The 16,360-nt window shown below is 53.2% G+C and overlaps 2 protein-coding genes across 2 annotated transcripts; one reads left to right on the top strand and one right to left on the bottom strand.

Annotated features, from left to right (window-relative positions):
- The first annotated feature begins 3,559 nt into the window (after positions 1-3,559).
- Positions 3,560-12,396, top strand: PIAS3 (protein inhibitor of activated STAT 3). Its single transcript, XM_065893882.1, has 14 exons — positions 3,560-3,583; positions 5,525-5,942; positions 6,102-6,186; positions 6,423-6,473; positions 6,701-6,791; positions 7,294-7,428; positions 7,648-7,753; positions 8,327-8,400; positions 8,535-8,695; positions 9,679-9,812; positions 9,893-10,061; positions 10,210-10,343; positions 10,602-10,639; positions 11,205-12,396. The coding sequence occupies exons 1-14, from the start codon at positions 3,560-3,562 to the stop codon at positions 11,469-11,471; spliced, it is 1,887 nt and encodes a 628-aa protein (XP_065749954.1). The 3' UTR covers positions 11,472-12,396.
- A 33-nt stretch (positions 12,397-12,429) lies between these two features.
- NUDT17 (nudix hydrolase 17) lies at positions 12,430-14,950 on the bottom strand. The gene is made up of 8 exons (XM_065894055.1): positions 14,762-14,950; positions 14,378-14,561; positions 14,109-14,134; positions 13,879-13,971; positions 13,545-13,643; positions 13,180-13,316; positions 12,659-12,811; positions 12,430-12,547 (listed from the first exon to the last, which is right to left on the bottom strand). Exons 1-8 carry the CDS (start codon positions 14,948-14,950, stop codon positions 12,430-12,432), a joined length of 999 nt encoding a protein of 332 aa, XP_065750127.1.
- Positions 14,951-16,360: the final 1,410 nt, after the last annotated feature.

Below are 16,360 nucleotides of genomic sequence, written 5' to 3'. Positions count from 1 at the left end.
GGGACAAAGAAGGGTGCGGCTGCCAGAAGAGCATCAAAATGTCCAAGTCGTTTCTATTAAGGGGAAAAGAACCTCTCTTTTCCTTTCTACCCTTAGAGTTACCAAAGAATAGAAAAGGACTGTTACATTCCTTATTATATATGCAGTGTGGGGTGGGAAGAATGAAGAAACTGCTGAGAGAAGGGTCCAGAGAGGGGGAGATCATTTTGCTAAGTTCAAGTATGAGTCAGGAAACAGCTCTGGTAATGGAAGCCAGGCCCTTGGCTTCCTCTGGAGCTCCTGGAAGCTGATCCCAGGATGGCTGAGCTGTGGGAATGGTCAGTGATGTTAATGATAACACAGAAGTGGAACCTTCTTCAGCCCCTGGTCTTCCTAAACAATCTCCCTCTATACAACCCCATAAACTGTTACCCCAACACCCCCAAGCCCTGAAATTTTCCTTGATTTCATAAATAAATCTTTCTTTCTCAAAGTAACGCTAGTCTTCATGTTCCCCTCTTTCCTCCTGGGCTGTGTCTTCAAGTCGGACCTCAGTAGGGACTTACTACTCCTGCTTCACTTCCCCTTCATGCTCCAGCCTTCAGATGTGAGTGCCTGCGTGAGAGTAGGTGAAGCTCGGTGAGCCATGATGCAGTTCAGACCATGTTTTTGAATGCCCTCGATCTGAAACTTGGTTCTGATTTGCAGGTTCCCTCCTTTGTCTGGCAACATTACTTTATTAAACTGATATTTAAAGGGCCTACTAAGTGCCAGGCACTGGGGATAGAGAGAGCTTGCAGGCAGGATCAGACTCAGGCGCCCTGGTTGCTAGTTTTATGTTATCCTGTAGGGATGCTAGAACTTATAACTGCAATTAACTCTTTTTTTATTTTCCTTGTGAATTTGTTTTTATTGGGATATAGGGGATGGGTTGCGAAATATCTCCATGGGTTATGCCCCATCAGAGAAATGTCCATTCTAATCTCCCTGGAATAGCTTTTGGAACTTTTTCTTGGAGCTTCTGCTCTTGCTATCAGCAGCCTCTTTAGGTCCACTGCTGAGCGGCTCCTCCTTGGAAGAGAATTTCCTCTTTTTCTTGGGGACTCAAATTAACTATTAAAGGAGATCCCTCCTTTATGAAGTCACTAGGAATCAAGGTGAGGTTGATTTTTTTTTCTTTACATTTTTACAGCTTTATTTGGGTATAACTGACATACAATAAGCTGCATGTAAAGGGTACAGTTTGATAAATTTTGACATATGTATACACCCATAAAACCATCACACCATCAAGATGATGAACATATCCATCACTCCCACAGAGTTCCCCCATCTCTCTCTTTTTTTTAAATCCTCCCTCTTCTCCTTCCCCTGAAAATTCTAGAAGATACAAACTAGTCCATAGTAACTTTTGATATAGAGGACTTAACAGAACAAAAAATGAGCTCAGGGGGCTTCCCTGGTGGCACAGTGGTTGAGAGTCCGCCTCCCGATGCAGGGGACGCGGGTTCGTGCCCTGGTCCCGGAAGATCCCACATGCCGTGGAGCGGCTGGGTCCGTGAGCCATGGCCGCTGAGTCTGCGCGTCCGGAGCCTGTGCTCCTCAACAGGAGAGGCCACAACAGTGAGAGGCCCGCGTACCGCAAAAAAAAAAAAAAAGAGCTCAGGGCCTGATGAAGATTCAAGTGTTGGAGGGAGCAGTTGGGATTTAGAACCAAATACTGGAGCTTGAGGTTCCACCATTGCTGGCAGCAGAGCAGCAAGGAAAGAACCTGAGTGTCGGGAGAGGGCAGACATCCTCCCTAGGGACAAAATCCACATAGTTGGGTATGGTCCAGTTCAACAGGTACCTGGGGATGTTGGTATGCTGGCACCTTCGGTCTTACAGCCGTGGGGTCTCATGGGAAGGATTATACTGAAGGTTTAAGCTAAATGAGAGGATTACTCATATAATTTATTAAAGCACTCTTTTTGTATGCCAATTATTGGTTTAACCATCTTGCTGCTGCTAGACTGAGAACTCCTGCAAGGATTTTATGTCCTCACCACCTAACAATCTTTGAACAGCATTCAAATATTTATTGAACAAATGACATTATCACTTAGGTCCCAGCCGACTAAGTATAAAATGCTATGAATTTTTCCAGTACCTAGTTTGGGTAAACTGCTCTCACGTTGGTACTTTCAAGGGACCTGCCTGCGAGTGATTAGCTTAGTTGAGAATGGGGCCTCTGGAAGGTCTACAGCTTTGGAGGAAGGAGAGCAGGCAGTTCAGAGTGGCAGAAGGGTGCCCTTTTGGGGTGAGAAAACCTCCACTCTGTTCACTTTCAGCTACTTCAAAGCTGTGGGGTCTCTGGTGACAGTGCATTTGAGGTAGGGGGTAGGGGACCACAGGCAAAGTTAGGGTTTAGGTACACTTTGGATTTTAGCAGCTCATGCTTTCTTACCCTTAGGGAGAGAGACTGTAAGTAGGAACCTCTTTATGCGATCAGATTCCAGTTCCACACCATCTTATTTGCAGCATTCTTCCACCTCAAGCGCATACGCGACTTTGCAAGGGTCACAGCGGTAGTGAGAATGGGAGATAAAAGAACTTCTCTCCTGATCCACTCACTAGAGGAGTTAATCCCTCCCGGCCGGGCTCTGAGTCCCTGCCCCTCCCGTCTCAGGCTCCGCCCCCTCCCCACTTCTCCCGCGGTCCTGGCGGGCTTACCCAGGAGGGGGGCGGCCCCAGCCCCAGCGCTGGGCCGGGCGGAGCTCCCGCCCAGGCGGAGCTGCGGCTGCAGCGTCCAGCTGCCGGACCGACCTCCAGCCGGGCAGACTGCGGGAGCGGCGCCAGGCCCCCTCCCCCCACCTCTCCAGCCCACCCTCTGAGCCTCCCGAGCCCCCTCCCCGCTCCCTGCAACTGTGCTGGTAAGTCCCACTCTCCGCACCAAACTTTTTTGCTGCCGAGTTTGAGTCCTACCGCCGGACCACGAGATACAATGTAATTGGGGGGGGAGGGGGTGAATTGAGAATAGAATGAACTCTTCACGACACCATAGCGTCTCTAAAATGGATCAGATCTCCCCCATTTCCCGAATTGGTAGAACTCTTGAATTTAGATGGTTAAACTTGTAGATAAGGAGCTGAGGGTATTTCCTCCAACTTCGCTACCCCCTCCCCCCTTTCTCTGAGATTTAGCCCTTCCCGATACTTTCTCTCCATATTCCAAGTATCTTTGGCTCCCTAAAAGCTCATCCCTTCTCAACTCCGGCGTGGCAAAGCCCCCTCCCCCAGGTGCTTCGGGTCCACCTCCTTTCCCATTCCCCCTGGGACCCCGCGATCCTTCGGGCGGTACACTCCCTCCGGGTCTACCGGTCTGGCACACCGGCCAAAGACGTGCAGGGGCTGGGTTCGGCTGTGGAGGGAGGGGCTGAGGCTGGGTCCAAAACCCGGCGGGCGGGGCCGGGAAGGGGAGGTGTAGGGGGCCGGACTGGGCGGAGCAGGCGGCATTTGCGGCCGGCGCCGGGGTGGAGAGTTGTGCGCCGGTCCCTGGGCCTGAGCTCGGGCTCGGGCTCGGGCGCCTGCGATGTCTCAAGATGGCGGAGCTGGGCGAATTAAAGGTACCGGCCCCCTCCCCCATCCCCATCTGGACTGAGCCCGGCTGTACGCCGAGTCCGGGAAGCGACCGAGACTGGGTGCTGAGGGCTCGGGTGGGGGCCGGAGACGTGGCGGGGACTGCCTGCCGGGGTTGGTGAGAAGTGCCTGTGGGCGACGAAGGGGCTGCGGCGGGGCTCTGGGGGCGGGGCCGCGGGGCAGATATAGGGGTGGGGCCGAGGGGAATTGCAGCAGTTGGGGGCCGAGGCGCAGGGGGCGGGGACGCGGGGTAGAAGTCGGATTTGGTAGTAGGGGCAGATGTAGGAGTAGGGCCAGGAGGAAAAGCTGCTGTAGAGGCAAAGGGGGCGAGTCGATCAAGGGCCAGAGATGCGACAGTAGGGGGCAGATGTTGGATGTGACTGGGGGGCAGATTACGGGTAGGCTCCTCGGGGGAAAGGCGCTGAGAGGATAGAGGCTTTGGGGCTGCTATTGGGATCTGAGCCTTGGGAAGTACCAGTAGGCGGCTGAGATCTAGGGGGCGGGGCTGTGCGGGGCTAGATCGAGGGGTGGGGCAGAAGCATCCTGGAGGCTGAGAGGAAGGTCCTGCCTTAGTGAGCTGGTATCTTTGGGCAGAGGAGTGAAACTATGGGATAGAAAGGGAGAAGTTCTTGACAAAGCTAATGGAGAAATAAAGGCAGGACGGAGGAAATTAGGATGGGGAGAAAGGTAGAGGAGCAAGTTTTTAATCATATTCCTCAAAAGGGGCCCAAAGCCATAATGTCTCCTGTGAGGGGAAGAATTGTGGAGGGCTAGGAAGGCCTGCCCGTGGCAGGGTCTCCTAGAGATTCATAGAAGTGAGTCCTTTAAAGAGAGAGCTTACCACTACCAGAGACTTGAGGATAACCATATCCGAGGACATCTCACAGAACCTTTAAAAACCATGGGGTTCATCCCCCTGTCTCCTGGCTTTATTCTGCCTTTTGAAATGGAGCCATTTTCTTGGGAGGGCCTGAGGTCTAGTTACTGGGTCTAGCTGCCTAGGAGAGCATGGAATTCTGCACCCTGGCTCAGGGGCTGCTCACCTTCTCCTCACCCTCCCAGGGCCTCTGTTTAGAGCTTCCCTCTTCTCTCTTCCACCCCTGTGGAGGAGGGGGAGGATCACTTATTTTCTCTGGGTAGGAGAGAAGCAGGATATTAGTTCCTGGCAGATGGAGTAAACGGGTAAACAGGAAGGATACCTGGATTTCACAATTCGCTGTTAACCTCTCACCCCAAGTTTTGGTCCTGTTTCTCTCCCACAGAAATAGGACTGAGGGGTGGGTGGTTATGTAAATGACACTGAGAAAGGATTTGGGGGAGTTATGAGCATTGAACCCTGACCTGAAAACCCTGGCCACAAAAGCTTCAGAGGCTTGGGGAAAATAGCTGAGGTAGATCGAGGTGTTGGGAGGGGTGGGCCGTGGGGCACAATCCTCCAGCCACCTGGCCCCTTTCTTCTCTATGGGGCTGTCTGGCCTGAATCCTCTTCTCCCCCCTCCTTCTCCCTGTCTCCTATCCTCTTCCCAGGAGCTGGGATGGATCTGAGTGTCTGAGAAAGAGCAGGAGAGGAGATAAGCAGCTTACAGGAGGGTCCAGGCTCACCGCAGGGATGGGGGGAAAAGGCTGTAGTGGACTGAGAGGTGTGCTTTGGGGTGGCATGCTGTCTGCACCCTGCCCTCACCTGTTAAACTGCCAGGCACAGGGAGATAGGGCTGCTCAAGCCTGAGGTGATCTGAGGGTTGCTAAAATGGGACCTAGATGTCCGTTTGGCCAGCTTCGCTGTCTGGCAGTAATCCACTGGCTGCAAAGCACCTTTCTGATTAGCGCTGGAGGGAAAGTGCATTGCCCACCTACTAGCTCAGCCCCAGTGTCTTTGGCAGGACAGCCCTGTGCAAGGTAGGATTCTCATGCTTCTCTGGTCTCCACAGCACATGGTGATGAGTTTCCGGGTGTCTGAGCTCCAGGTGCTCCTCGGCTTCGCTGGCCGGAACAAGAGTGGACGGAAGCACGAGCTCCTGGCCAAGGCCCTGCACCTCCTCAAGTCCAGCTGCGCCCCCAGCGTCCAGATGAAGATCAAAGAGCTTTACCGCCGACGCTTTCCCCGGAAGACCCTGGGGCCTTCCGATCTTTCTCTGCTCTCTCTGCCCCCTGGCACCCCTCCTGTAGGCTCTCCTGGTCCTCTAGCTCCCATCCCCCCAGCCCTCTTGGCCCCTGGCACCCTGCTGGGCCCCAAGCGTGAAGTGGACATGCACCCCCCTCTGCCCCAGCCTGTGCACCCTGATGTCACCATGAAACCATTGCCCTTCTATGAAATCTACGGGGAGCTCATCCGGCCCACCACCCTCGGTATGGCTCTTTGTGATCCCTGGGTCTTCCTGGACTCCATGCCTCTTTCCCAAGCCTTTCTTAGGCTTTAGTCCTGTGGGATCAGCACCCTGGAATAGGGGCAACTTCTGTGGCTGCCTGTGCATGGGCTTGGGAATAACTGCCCCTTTGTGTCCTCAGCATCCACTTCTAGCCAGCGGTTTGAGGAAGCGCACTTCACCTTTGCCCTCACTCCCCAGCAAGTGCAGCAGATTCTCACATCCAGGTACATCTCTTTCAGTCGTCCTGCCTCATCCTTGGGTGGTTATCCTTAGACTCTGCTCTCTGACTTTCTCCTCTTCTGCCCTGCCCTCCTTCCTCTCCATCCTCCTGCACCTGCTTTGTCCCTCATTCTCTTGTATGTCCCTTCTCTATTCTCTGGACATCTAACTTTCTGTGTCTCTTTTCACCCCCGCCCTTCAGGGGCCACATACTGACATCTCTCCTCCCTCCCTCTTCCAGAGAGGTTCTGCCAGGAGCGAAATGTGATTATACCATACAGGTGCAGCTAAGGTGAGTTGACTCTCCCTCCCCTCAGGGCTCCCACTGAGGGTGGGAAGGAAGTAAGGGTATGACGGTTACTCTTAGGAGATACCCTGCTCTGCCATGTCCACCCCAGCCCTAGGATTCTTGTTTGGAAGCTGAAGGCTACAGATATCCATGACTGATTTTCTGAGGTTGCCTGCCTCTCTCTGCAAGAACTGCCTCCCACCCTTTCATCTTCTCTCATCTCTTACCAGGTTCTGTCTCTGTGAGACCAGCTGCCCCCAAGAGGATTACTTCCCCCCCAACCTCTTTGTCAAGGTCAATGGGAAACTGTGCCCCCTGCCGGTAAATGCTCTTCCCTTCTTCTGGCAGTAACCCCTTCCCTGTTTTAGTTCCTAAATGTTACATCTTTTACGAAAGAGACATGCCTGACATAGTAGGTGCTCACTTTACTGACGGAATCAATATAATCTAGAGAGTACCAAGATAGGGCTGAACAAGGGTTCTCTCAGAACCCAGAGGGGGGATATTAGTTCAACTCAAAGGTTCAGGAAAGATTCTCAGAAGTGATGACCCTAGAGCTGAGGGTTGGAAGAAGTGGGGTATCCCTACTCTTCCTCTTCAAGAACTCAGTGAGCAGGTTCCTATTTATCTGGTCAGTGAGTAAGTTCTCCTTTTTCCCCAGGAATGAACCCTGCTGCCAACCCTAGAGAGTGCCCCAGTTTTTTGAGTCACTGAATGGGCCCCCGTCTCACTCATCTCAGTGAGTGAGCTGACCTTCTCTCCAGAAAGCGAGTGGCCTAAGACAAGGTGTCTTAACCAGGCCCTCCCTCCCTCCCTCCCCCAGGGTTACCTTCCCCCTACCAAGAATGGGGCTGAGCCCAAGAGGCCCAGCCGCCCCATCAACATCACACCCCTGGCTCGACTCTCGGCCACTGTTCCCAACACCATCGTGGTCAACTGGTCGTCTGAGTTTGGACGGGTGAGCGTGGCTGAGGCTGGGGGCCTGGAGAAGCCTGCAGGGAGTGAGAGGGAATCATCTAGTGCATTGGGCTGGGGAAACATCTTTCTCTTCATGGGTCTCTCTGCATTAACTTGCTGTCTCTGGCCCTCACGTGACAAGGTGGGGGGCTGCTGGTGGTGGTGGTGGTCGTGGTGTACGAAGCAGAGGCTGATTGTCTCCCCCCGCACCTCCAAGTAGAATTACTCCTTGTCTGTGTACCTGGTGAGGCAGCTGACTGCAGGAACCCTTCTACAAAAACTCAGAGCAAAGGGCATCCGGAACCCAGACCATTCCCGGGCACTGAGTGAGTAACATCCCGTCCCTCTTCTCTCTGACCAGTATCCAATTCTTCCTGGCCCTCAAGCCTTTACAGTTAAAACTCATACCCCTCTTATGACAACTTACTTCACCTCTCACATGAACCCCAACCCGTGCCGTACCCCTGTCACCAATCTTTGTGGTTGAAAAGTGGGGCCACTTCAGGCATTGACACCCTTGCATTCCCAATTATACATCTGCTTTGCACCTCGCAGACCCTAACTCCAGCCCTGTTGGAATTTGGGTTCTCCAGACTGGAAAGTGTCTTTAAGTATCATCAACACTAACCCTCTTGTGATGCTTCAATTCCCTCTAGGTCATCTCTGCCAAAGTGTCACCCAGCTGTATTTAAGCATCTTCAGGGATGGGGAAATCTCTCCCCGCCACCTAGCCTTCGTAATGCAGATCCCAGACCACCCCCATGTGACATCCCATTGGCCCCCAAAGGCGCTCTACCCAGCCGCCTCTCAGCCAGAGCCATCTGCTTCTGGCCTCACCACCTCCCGGGCTTCTCTCCAGCCTTGCTGACCCCATGGCTCTGGCCCCACTCTTGTTTCAGTCAAGGAGAAGCTGACCGCTGACCCGGACAGTGAGGTGGCCACTACAAGTCTCCGGGTGTCACTCATGTGCCCGGTGGGTACAAGGGAGAAGAGAAGGGGGAGGAGTGGTGGGTTAAACCTCTAGACTCAGATGAGGGCTCCTAGGGCTAATAGAGTGAGGCTCTCTGGGACACGGGGACTCTGACCAGAGAACTTGTCTCTCCTCAGCTAGGGAAGATGCGCTTGACTGTCCCTTGTCGGGCCCTCACCTGCGCCCACCTGCAGAGCTTCGATGCTGCCCTTTATCTACAGATGAATGAGAAGAAGCCAACGTGGACATGTCCTGTGTGTGATAAGAAGGCTCCCTATGAATCTCTTATCATTGATGGGTAGGGCTGTTCTGCATTCAGCTTCCTTTTACCTAGGACATCCACTAGGACTGGCCCCTGCCCCCATATATAAATATATATCTGTAACTTACTTCCCCTCCCAACTCTTAACATATCTGTCTCTTTTATATAAATATTACCTATCTATTTATCTATCTCTCCCTCCAACATTGAGGACTTCACTACACACCGTACTAAGTACTTTGCATGCCTTATCTCATTGAGTCCTATGAGGTGCCAGTAATCCTGTGAGAGATAGGTACGGTCATTACAGGTGAGGAAGCTGAGACCTAGAGAGACCGAGTATCTTGCTCAAAGTTAGTGTTAGTAAGTGGCAGAGCCAGTGTATCAAACTGTTACATCAAACAATTACCTGACCTCTTACTGAACATAGCAATAAAGTTCTTTTGATCTAGCGACTCCTAACCTGCTTCCAGAGCCTACATTATGGTTCTTGTTCCCAGTGCCTCTTTTTTTTTTTTTGCGGTACGTGGGCCTCTCACTGCTGTGGCCTCTCCTGTTGCGGAGCACAGGCTCTGGAAGTGCAGGCTTAGCGGCCATGGCTCACGGGCCCAGCCGCTCCGTGGCATGTGGGATCTTCCCGGACTGGGGCACGAACTCGTGTCCCCTGCATCAGCAGGTGGACTCTCAACCACTGCGCCACCAGGGAAGCCCCCAGTGCCTCTTTTTGAGGTAGCTTATAGAGTTCTGTTATCTCTGCTCCTTCTGTTTTGTTCCTAGTACTACATGGAACACGTGCTTAGAATGTACTTATTTTAAAACTCAGCATTTAAAAATTTCAGAGCTCTTTTATGCACCTTACTTTATTTGATTCCAACAACTCAGAGAGGTCAGGAGGGTGGATAACATCCCTAATTTACAGGTGAGGAAACTGTGGTTCAGGAAGGTGAGTCCCAGAACTCCCTGGCTACTGTTGCAGCCATCTCCCAGCCACATGAATTCCTCTCTCTCCCCTCCCCTAGTTTATTCATGGAGATTCTTAATTCCTGCTCGGATTGTGATGAGATCCAGTTCATGGAAGATGGATCCTGGTGCCCAATGAAACCCAAGAAGGAGGCATCTGAGGTTTGCCCCCCGCCAGGGTATGGGCTGGATGGTGAGTGACCCCCTGTCCCCCAGTTGAGCTAAGTCTTGTATGTCCTCTTCTCTGAGACACAGTCTTCTTACCAACCACAGGCCTCCAGTATAGCCCAGTCCAAGAGGGCAATCCATCAGAGAATAAGAAGAAGGTTGAAGTTATTGACTTGACAATAGAAAGCTCATCAGACGAGGAGGACCTGCCCCCGACGAAGAAGCACTGTCCTGTCACTTCAGCTGCTATCCCAGCTCTACCTGGAAGCAAAGGGTATGAAGAAATAGGCTGAATCTATAGCAGAAGGGAGAGGAAGAAGTCAGGAACGCTTTCTGATCACTGGGCAAACTCGGGAGCAGAGAGGGGACTTGAGAGGCTGAGCTGGGTGAGGACATCTGTGATTCCTTCTGTCTCCTCACAGAGTCCTGACATCTGGTCACCAGCCATCTTCGGTGCTACGGAGCCCTGCTATGGGCACGCTGGGCGGGGATTTCCTGTCCAGTCTCCCACTACATGAGTACCCACCTGCCTTCCCACTGGGGGCTGATATACAAGGTATGACACTGATCACAAGGTGGGGCCGTGCACTGCCATATCCTCCCCCAAACCAGCTCACAACCCTTGCTCCTTTTCAGAGCTTTTTGGCTGTTTTGCAAAGGGCCACAATCCAAGGAACTTTGATATTGTGTGTGTGTGGGTGTGTGTGTGTGGGTGTGCGCGCACGCGTGTGTGGGTGTGCGCGCGTGTGTGGATGTGTGTGTGTGGTGAAGGGGTCAGACAGGAGGTTGATTTTAATTTTTCTTCTCCTACCAGGTTTAGATTTATTTTCTTTCCTTCAGACTGAGAGTCAGGTAAGTGGTCCCTTCTCCATCTCAGATCGCTGAAGCCTCCTTTCTAGGCACTGATGGGCCCCCTTACTCTCTCATTTTCCCCGGGGACCTTAATGTGCTTCTCCATGAAGGAAGGAAACTGGGGTACAGGCAGTTTATTTCCCTCCTAGGCCCCACTGGGATTTCTTCGGATTCTCACCCATGTCTTCCTCTGTCCTCTGTTACTTACTGTTCTGTCTGCATAGTTTTTAGTGTAGTTCTGTGCCTGTCTGCTCACCCCTCCCCACCCCCCCAAACCCATGTGCACTTGAGCACCATGACTGCCCCAGCCGGACATTCCACACATTTCAGACACCCACAGGGCCGAGAATCTAGCAAGCTGGTGGGGCTGTCTCCAGGCAGGGAAGAGGGGTGGGGTGTGGGGAAGTAGGGGAAGGAGTCAGAGGGAGGCTCTCCTGCTTCTCAGAGAATACTTTGGGATCCTGAGGGGTTTATTTATCCCATATGATATTTCTGAGATGAGTGACTGGGAGGCGGTTTGTAAAGTCAGGATAAAATCTTAAACCATGCTCTTGATTCCTCCCAGCACTATGGTCCGTCCGTCATCACCTCGCTAGACGAACAGGATGCCCTGGGCCACTTCTTCCAGTACCGAGGGACCCCTTCCCACTTCCTGGGCCCGCTAGGCCCCACGTTGGGGAGCTCTCACCGCAGCACCACTCCGGCACCCCCTCCTGGCCGTGTCAGTAGCATTGTGGCCCCTGGGGGAAACTTAAGGGAGGGGCATGGAGGACCCCTGCCCTCAGGTCCCTCTTTGACTGGCTGCCGGTCAGACATCATTTCCCTGGACTGAGTCCCCTGGATTGTGGAGCCTTCACCGCCTCGCAACACTGAGCAAGTATGCTGTGGAGTCTGGAACCCTGGCCCCTCTGACCCATCAGAAGGGCTTTGGTCAAGGCCAGAAAGATCTTCATGGACACCTGTTTTTGGCCTTATCTCCGCCTGACAAGGCTAGCACCCAAAGGGTTAATATTTAACCTCTTTTAAAGGACATTTGGGGTCTGTTTTTGGAAATGTTCTTTGATGTCCAGCCCATTCCTTTGGGTCTGTTAACCTAGGCAGTGGGAGGCAAATGGGATGGGATGTGAGTTGGGGAGAGGGCTGAATCCTCAGCCTTGACTGTCTAAAGCCTCGTGGGGAAGGGGCCCTTCTCGTGTCCCCCAGATGCCCTCTCTTCCCATTCCCCAAAGCCGGCTGTGTTCCTTCCCCATATCCATTGTCTCTTCACGTCCATTCCGTTCTCTTTGGCCAAACAGACAGCTGGAGTAACTGAGATAGGCAGACACGTGGACAGAGAACTCTATTTTGGGTTGCATATTTTTTGTGTGTAAACAAGAAAAACCAAAATACTCCAAAGATGACTTTCCCTGCCTCCTGCTTCCCAGTGTGACTGAGGAGGAGATAAGGCCTTAGCCCTGATCCCCAGGGGTTTGGGAGAAGGGCCTGGCCAATCGCCTGGGTCTCTCTATTTATATATTTAAGTAAGTTCACAATGATGCTTATGCTGACCAGCCTGGAGCCTGAGCTTCTAAAGGCCCATGGCCCTGTGGTTAGGTCTGGCTCATTCTGCACCTTTCCTGGGAGGTGGGAGCACCCATGTGCTCTCTCCAGTCTCCCTTTTCAGGCTCCTCTAGGGCCTAGGATCTATGTTGTAATTTTACTTTCTATTCCCACAGTTGTAGCAAAGTTCTTACCCATAATAAAGGTTGTGGATGTTCTGTGAGTGTCACGGAGGTGGGCTGGGGAGGGGATTAAGCACTTTGCTTTCCAGATCCTGGTTTGTGGGGGGTGGGATGGGCCACGTTCTGTTCTTCCCTTGCAGGCTCTGGGTCCGAGTGAGCTCCACTTCCACATGGTAGGGGTGTCACACTGAGGATTTCCAAGGGCAGTTCTTTCTTCCTTTCTTTCCCCCACACCCATAAAAACACTAGACCATTCAGCCCAACACTGTGGAGTCCTTAAGTCCTTCCTCATCCTTACCTGCCCAGATGCTGTAGCCAGAGCCTGAGGGCAAACTTGGTCCCCGTGCTGACCCTCTCTTTGCTATCTGCCGTGGCTGGTGTCGTCCGCAGCAGTGTGGACGTGGGCAAGACCAGAGGTCGAGCTCCTCCATTCTCTTCTAGTTCCACCGCACTGCAGAATGACAGCTCCTGTCTGGGCTGTGCCTTGTGGCTTAGCCCACTTCTGTATCCATAAGGTCATCTGATCCTCCCAACCACCACAGGAGAGGGGTGGGTGGGTGTTAACCTCATTTTACAGAAAGGAGGGTTAAATGACTTGCCCCCATGAGACAGTAGGACTGAAACCCAGGTCTTCAGTGCTAGCCAGTTGGACAGGAACCCTTGGAGTATCATGGGCAATATCTTTAATCTCATGTGCTCTCTTCATTATCAGTTGACCCACTCCCTCCCTAAATCTCCCCCACAGCACAAAATTTCCTCTGAACTTCTCAGTGTGTATGTGTTGGTGTGTTGGAGGGTTAGGGAGAAGCTCCTACTTACAGGACAGAAGGCGGTAGGTCCTGGGGAAGATGTCTGGGTGTCTCTGTCCCATCCTCTGTGGCAGCCACCGCAGCTGCTACATCTGGTCGCAGCCACATGAGGGCGTTCACCTCTCTTGGGTTTGGTTGGATCCGGGCCTGGAGCCAGACATGTTGATCCCTTAGTCATGGCCTCTCTCAGAAGACCTGTTCTGGATCACAGCCTACCCACAGGTGGAGTGGAGAGACTTGGGGCAGGGACAAGGGGAGAGGCTACTGGATTTCTTGGTTATCTCTGACCTTCCCTCTCCCCCTCCTTAGTCATAGTCGGAACCAGTCTGTTTGGTTCTCCTAAGCCGCATTTCCTTCCTCTACTGCCAGCCCTACCTGTAGCTGCTGCTGTGACTCCTGGGAAATGACAAGTAGATAGAGAATGATGTGATGGTATTTGGGGAGACCCCAGCTCAGCCTAGGGGGGTAGGCAGACTAAGAGAGAAGAAAACAAAAATGAGAACTTCCTGTCCCTTTTTGGGGCTTTGTAAATGCAGCTGAGGAAGTGGAGAGTAGAAGTGGTGGAGGAGGGACATGGGTAAGGGTCGTGGGCTTGGGAACTCCAGACCACCCACACTCCATCGGGTCCCATGTGGTCAAGGCAAGTGTGGCTGTTCTCTGGGCTTTGGTGGGTTAGAAGCTGTTAAGGGCTCCCAGGTCCCTGTCTCACCTCCCATAACCCCAGAGGGACCCAAAAGAACTGGCCCTGGGGCAGCTGTAGTCCACTCTCCTCCCAAAGCTCTCGAAGTCCTCCGTCCAGCAGCTGGGAGTGAGGGGGCAGGAGGTCAGAGAGGCCACCGCCTGACTTCTCCAAGTCCTGTGTTTGCCCTTCCCTCAGCCCACACCCAAGGTGGTCCCTCCTTCAGGGCAGGGTGCAGGTTGGGTCAGTGGATTGGCTACCTCTTCATCAGGTTCCACGTGCCCACCTGCAACAACAGTGGGACCAGCAGGTGAATGGTGGTGTTCCTGGTCAGGGACGCTCACTCACTGTTTACACTGCCCCCTCCTCCAGTGGGCACAGATGCAGTTGTAGCCCCTTGTGATTATGGGACCTGTTGATACCACATTTCTGGGCCCACTTCTCTGTCTTTCTGAGACTGGGAATAGCACTGTTGGGTAAAGGGCAGATTTCTTTCCTGGACTTAGGGCCTTGCCCTCAGACCGCTCACCTGGGGGTACCCAGAGGTTGGGGGAAACGTTGAGAGTGCGTGTCCTTCGGGTCAGCAAGACAGTCTGATCGCTGGACTGCAGAACGACCGCCACAGCCAGATCCACACCTCGATTCGTGGGCAGCTCGGCCCCAGGAGCCCTGGGCTGCTGATCCAGGGCCGAAAAAGGGCAGAAAGGGGGTCGCTGGGGGGAGGGATCCGCTGGGGTTAATATCTCAGAAGCGAGGCGTGGCTTTCAAAAACTGGGCGACACCCAGATGGGGAAAGAGGCCACAGCAGGCGACTGGCCCCCAGGCCTCTCGCCTCCGGCCCCCACCCGATCCCAGTCCCTACCTTCGGCCCTTCACCCCCCGCCCCCGCCCCGTGCGCCCCCCGTCTCCGGACCTGGAGCGGAAGCCTGGCGGAGGCGCCTTGGAACGGCCTGTCTGAGAGGACGAGTTGTCCCCGCTTGAGGCCGCAGTACGTGGGCCACGGCCCGAGCCCCGGCCCGGCGCCCAGGAGGCCACACACGCTCTGCGCGAAGCTCACCGACTCTGGCCGTCCAGACAGGAGAAGCACCCTCGCCGCCGCCATAACGCGGCTCTGGGGTCTCTGCGGCCCACTCCGCGCCCTCTAGTGGCCCAGCGGGCTTCCCCTCGGAGCCTTCCGCCGGGTGGGAAGGAAGCCCGGCTTCCGGGAGTTCCCCCGGGAAATTTAGGCAGGACACTTGGGGATGAACCAGGGGTGTGATAGGTAAATGACAAAGGGGAACACCTCTAAATCCTCAGCTCCTCTTTTCCTCCCATGTTCTGTTTAGGAAAATGATCCCCAGACGGAGTGATTTCTGGATTCACGTGTCATCTCCCACCAGCCATGGGCGGAACGATAAGCACCCCTCCATGGCACTCTGCACACCTATCTGGTATAGCAGGTAACACCTCCAATTAGTGAATTACATCTGTCTCTTAGCCAGACACCCAAGAAACATTTTTGACACCTTCCCTTTTTTTTTTCTCGTTTAATTTATTTCTGGTTGTGTGGGGTCTTAGTTGCAGCATGTGGGATCTTTTGTTGCCGCCTGTGGGCTTCTCTATAGTTGTGGCATGCAGGTTCCTGAGCGCCAGGGGCCTAGTTGCCCCAGCATGTGGGATCTTAGTTCCCCAACCAGGGATGGAGCTGGGCGTCCCCTGCATCGGAAGGCGGATTCTTAACAACTGAACACCAGGGAAGTCCCACCTTCCCTTTCTTTCTTTTCACTCAAATGGCAACCAAGTGCAGCACATCTACTTCCTTAAACTTTCTCAAATCCATGTCTTAATCTCCAGCCACCGGTGCCCAGTTCAAGCCTTCCTCATATTCTGCCTGAGATACTATTACAAGTCTTTAAACAGTCCTGCCTCCACCAGTTCATTCTCTACAGTGCGGCCAGAGTGATCTTTCTAAAATACAGATCTGCTCACTTTGCTTCCCACTGCTCTCAGGATAAGATAAGCTACTTAACACAGCATCCTTGCTACACACCCACCAGTCCTTGCCCCTGCCTGTCAAGTCTGGCAGGACATAGGCCCTGTTTTTCAGTCACGTGTTATTCCCTGTTCCCCCAAGAAACAGGCTGTGCTTCCCCTCTGGGATCCTTTTTCCCTTCCACCTGGCAAATCCCCATCTTTCAAAATACGGATTGTGTCACCTTCTCTATGCTCCCTTTCCTGCCTGACCCTTTTCCCCTTTGCCTCTGTACGATACTTTCCCACTATAGCCGCCCCCCCCCCCCCCCAACACTTCCTTGTACTTACCTCTCCCTCCACTAGGCTGTATGCTCAAGGCTATTCATCTTTGCATCCCCAAGGCCTGGGGACATACCGGGCACATAACTGGTGCTCAGTAAATGATGGTAAGTGCCTTGAAGGCAGAGATGGTATTGTATTTATCTTTGTATATTATACCTAGTATAGTGGCTGGCAATTAATTGGCATTCAAATGTTTAATGAATTAGAACTAACACTG

The sequence above is a fragment of the Phocoena phocoena genome, chromosome 1 (assembly GCF_963924675.1).
Source record: "Phocoena phocoena chromosome 1, mPhoPho1.1, whole genome shotgun sequence".
NCBI classification, from domain to species: domain Eukaryota; kingdom Metazoa; phylum Chordata; class Mammalia; order Artiodactyla; family Phocoenidae; genus Phocoena; species Phocoena phocoena.
This window is presented reverse-complemented; position numbering and strand designations above follow the sequence as displayed.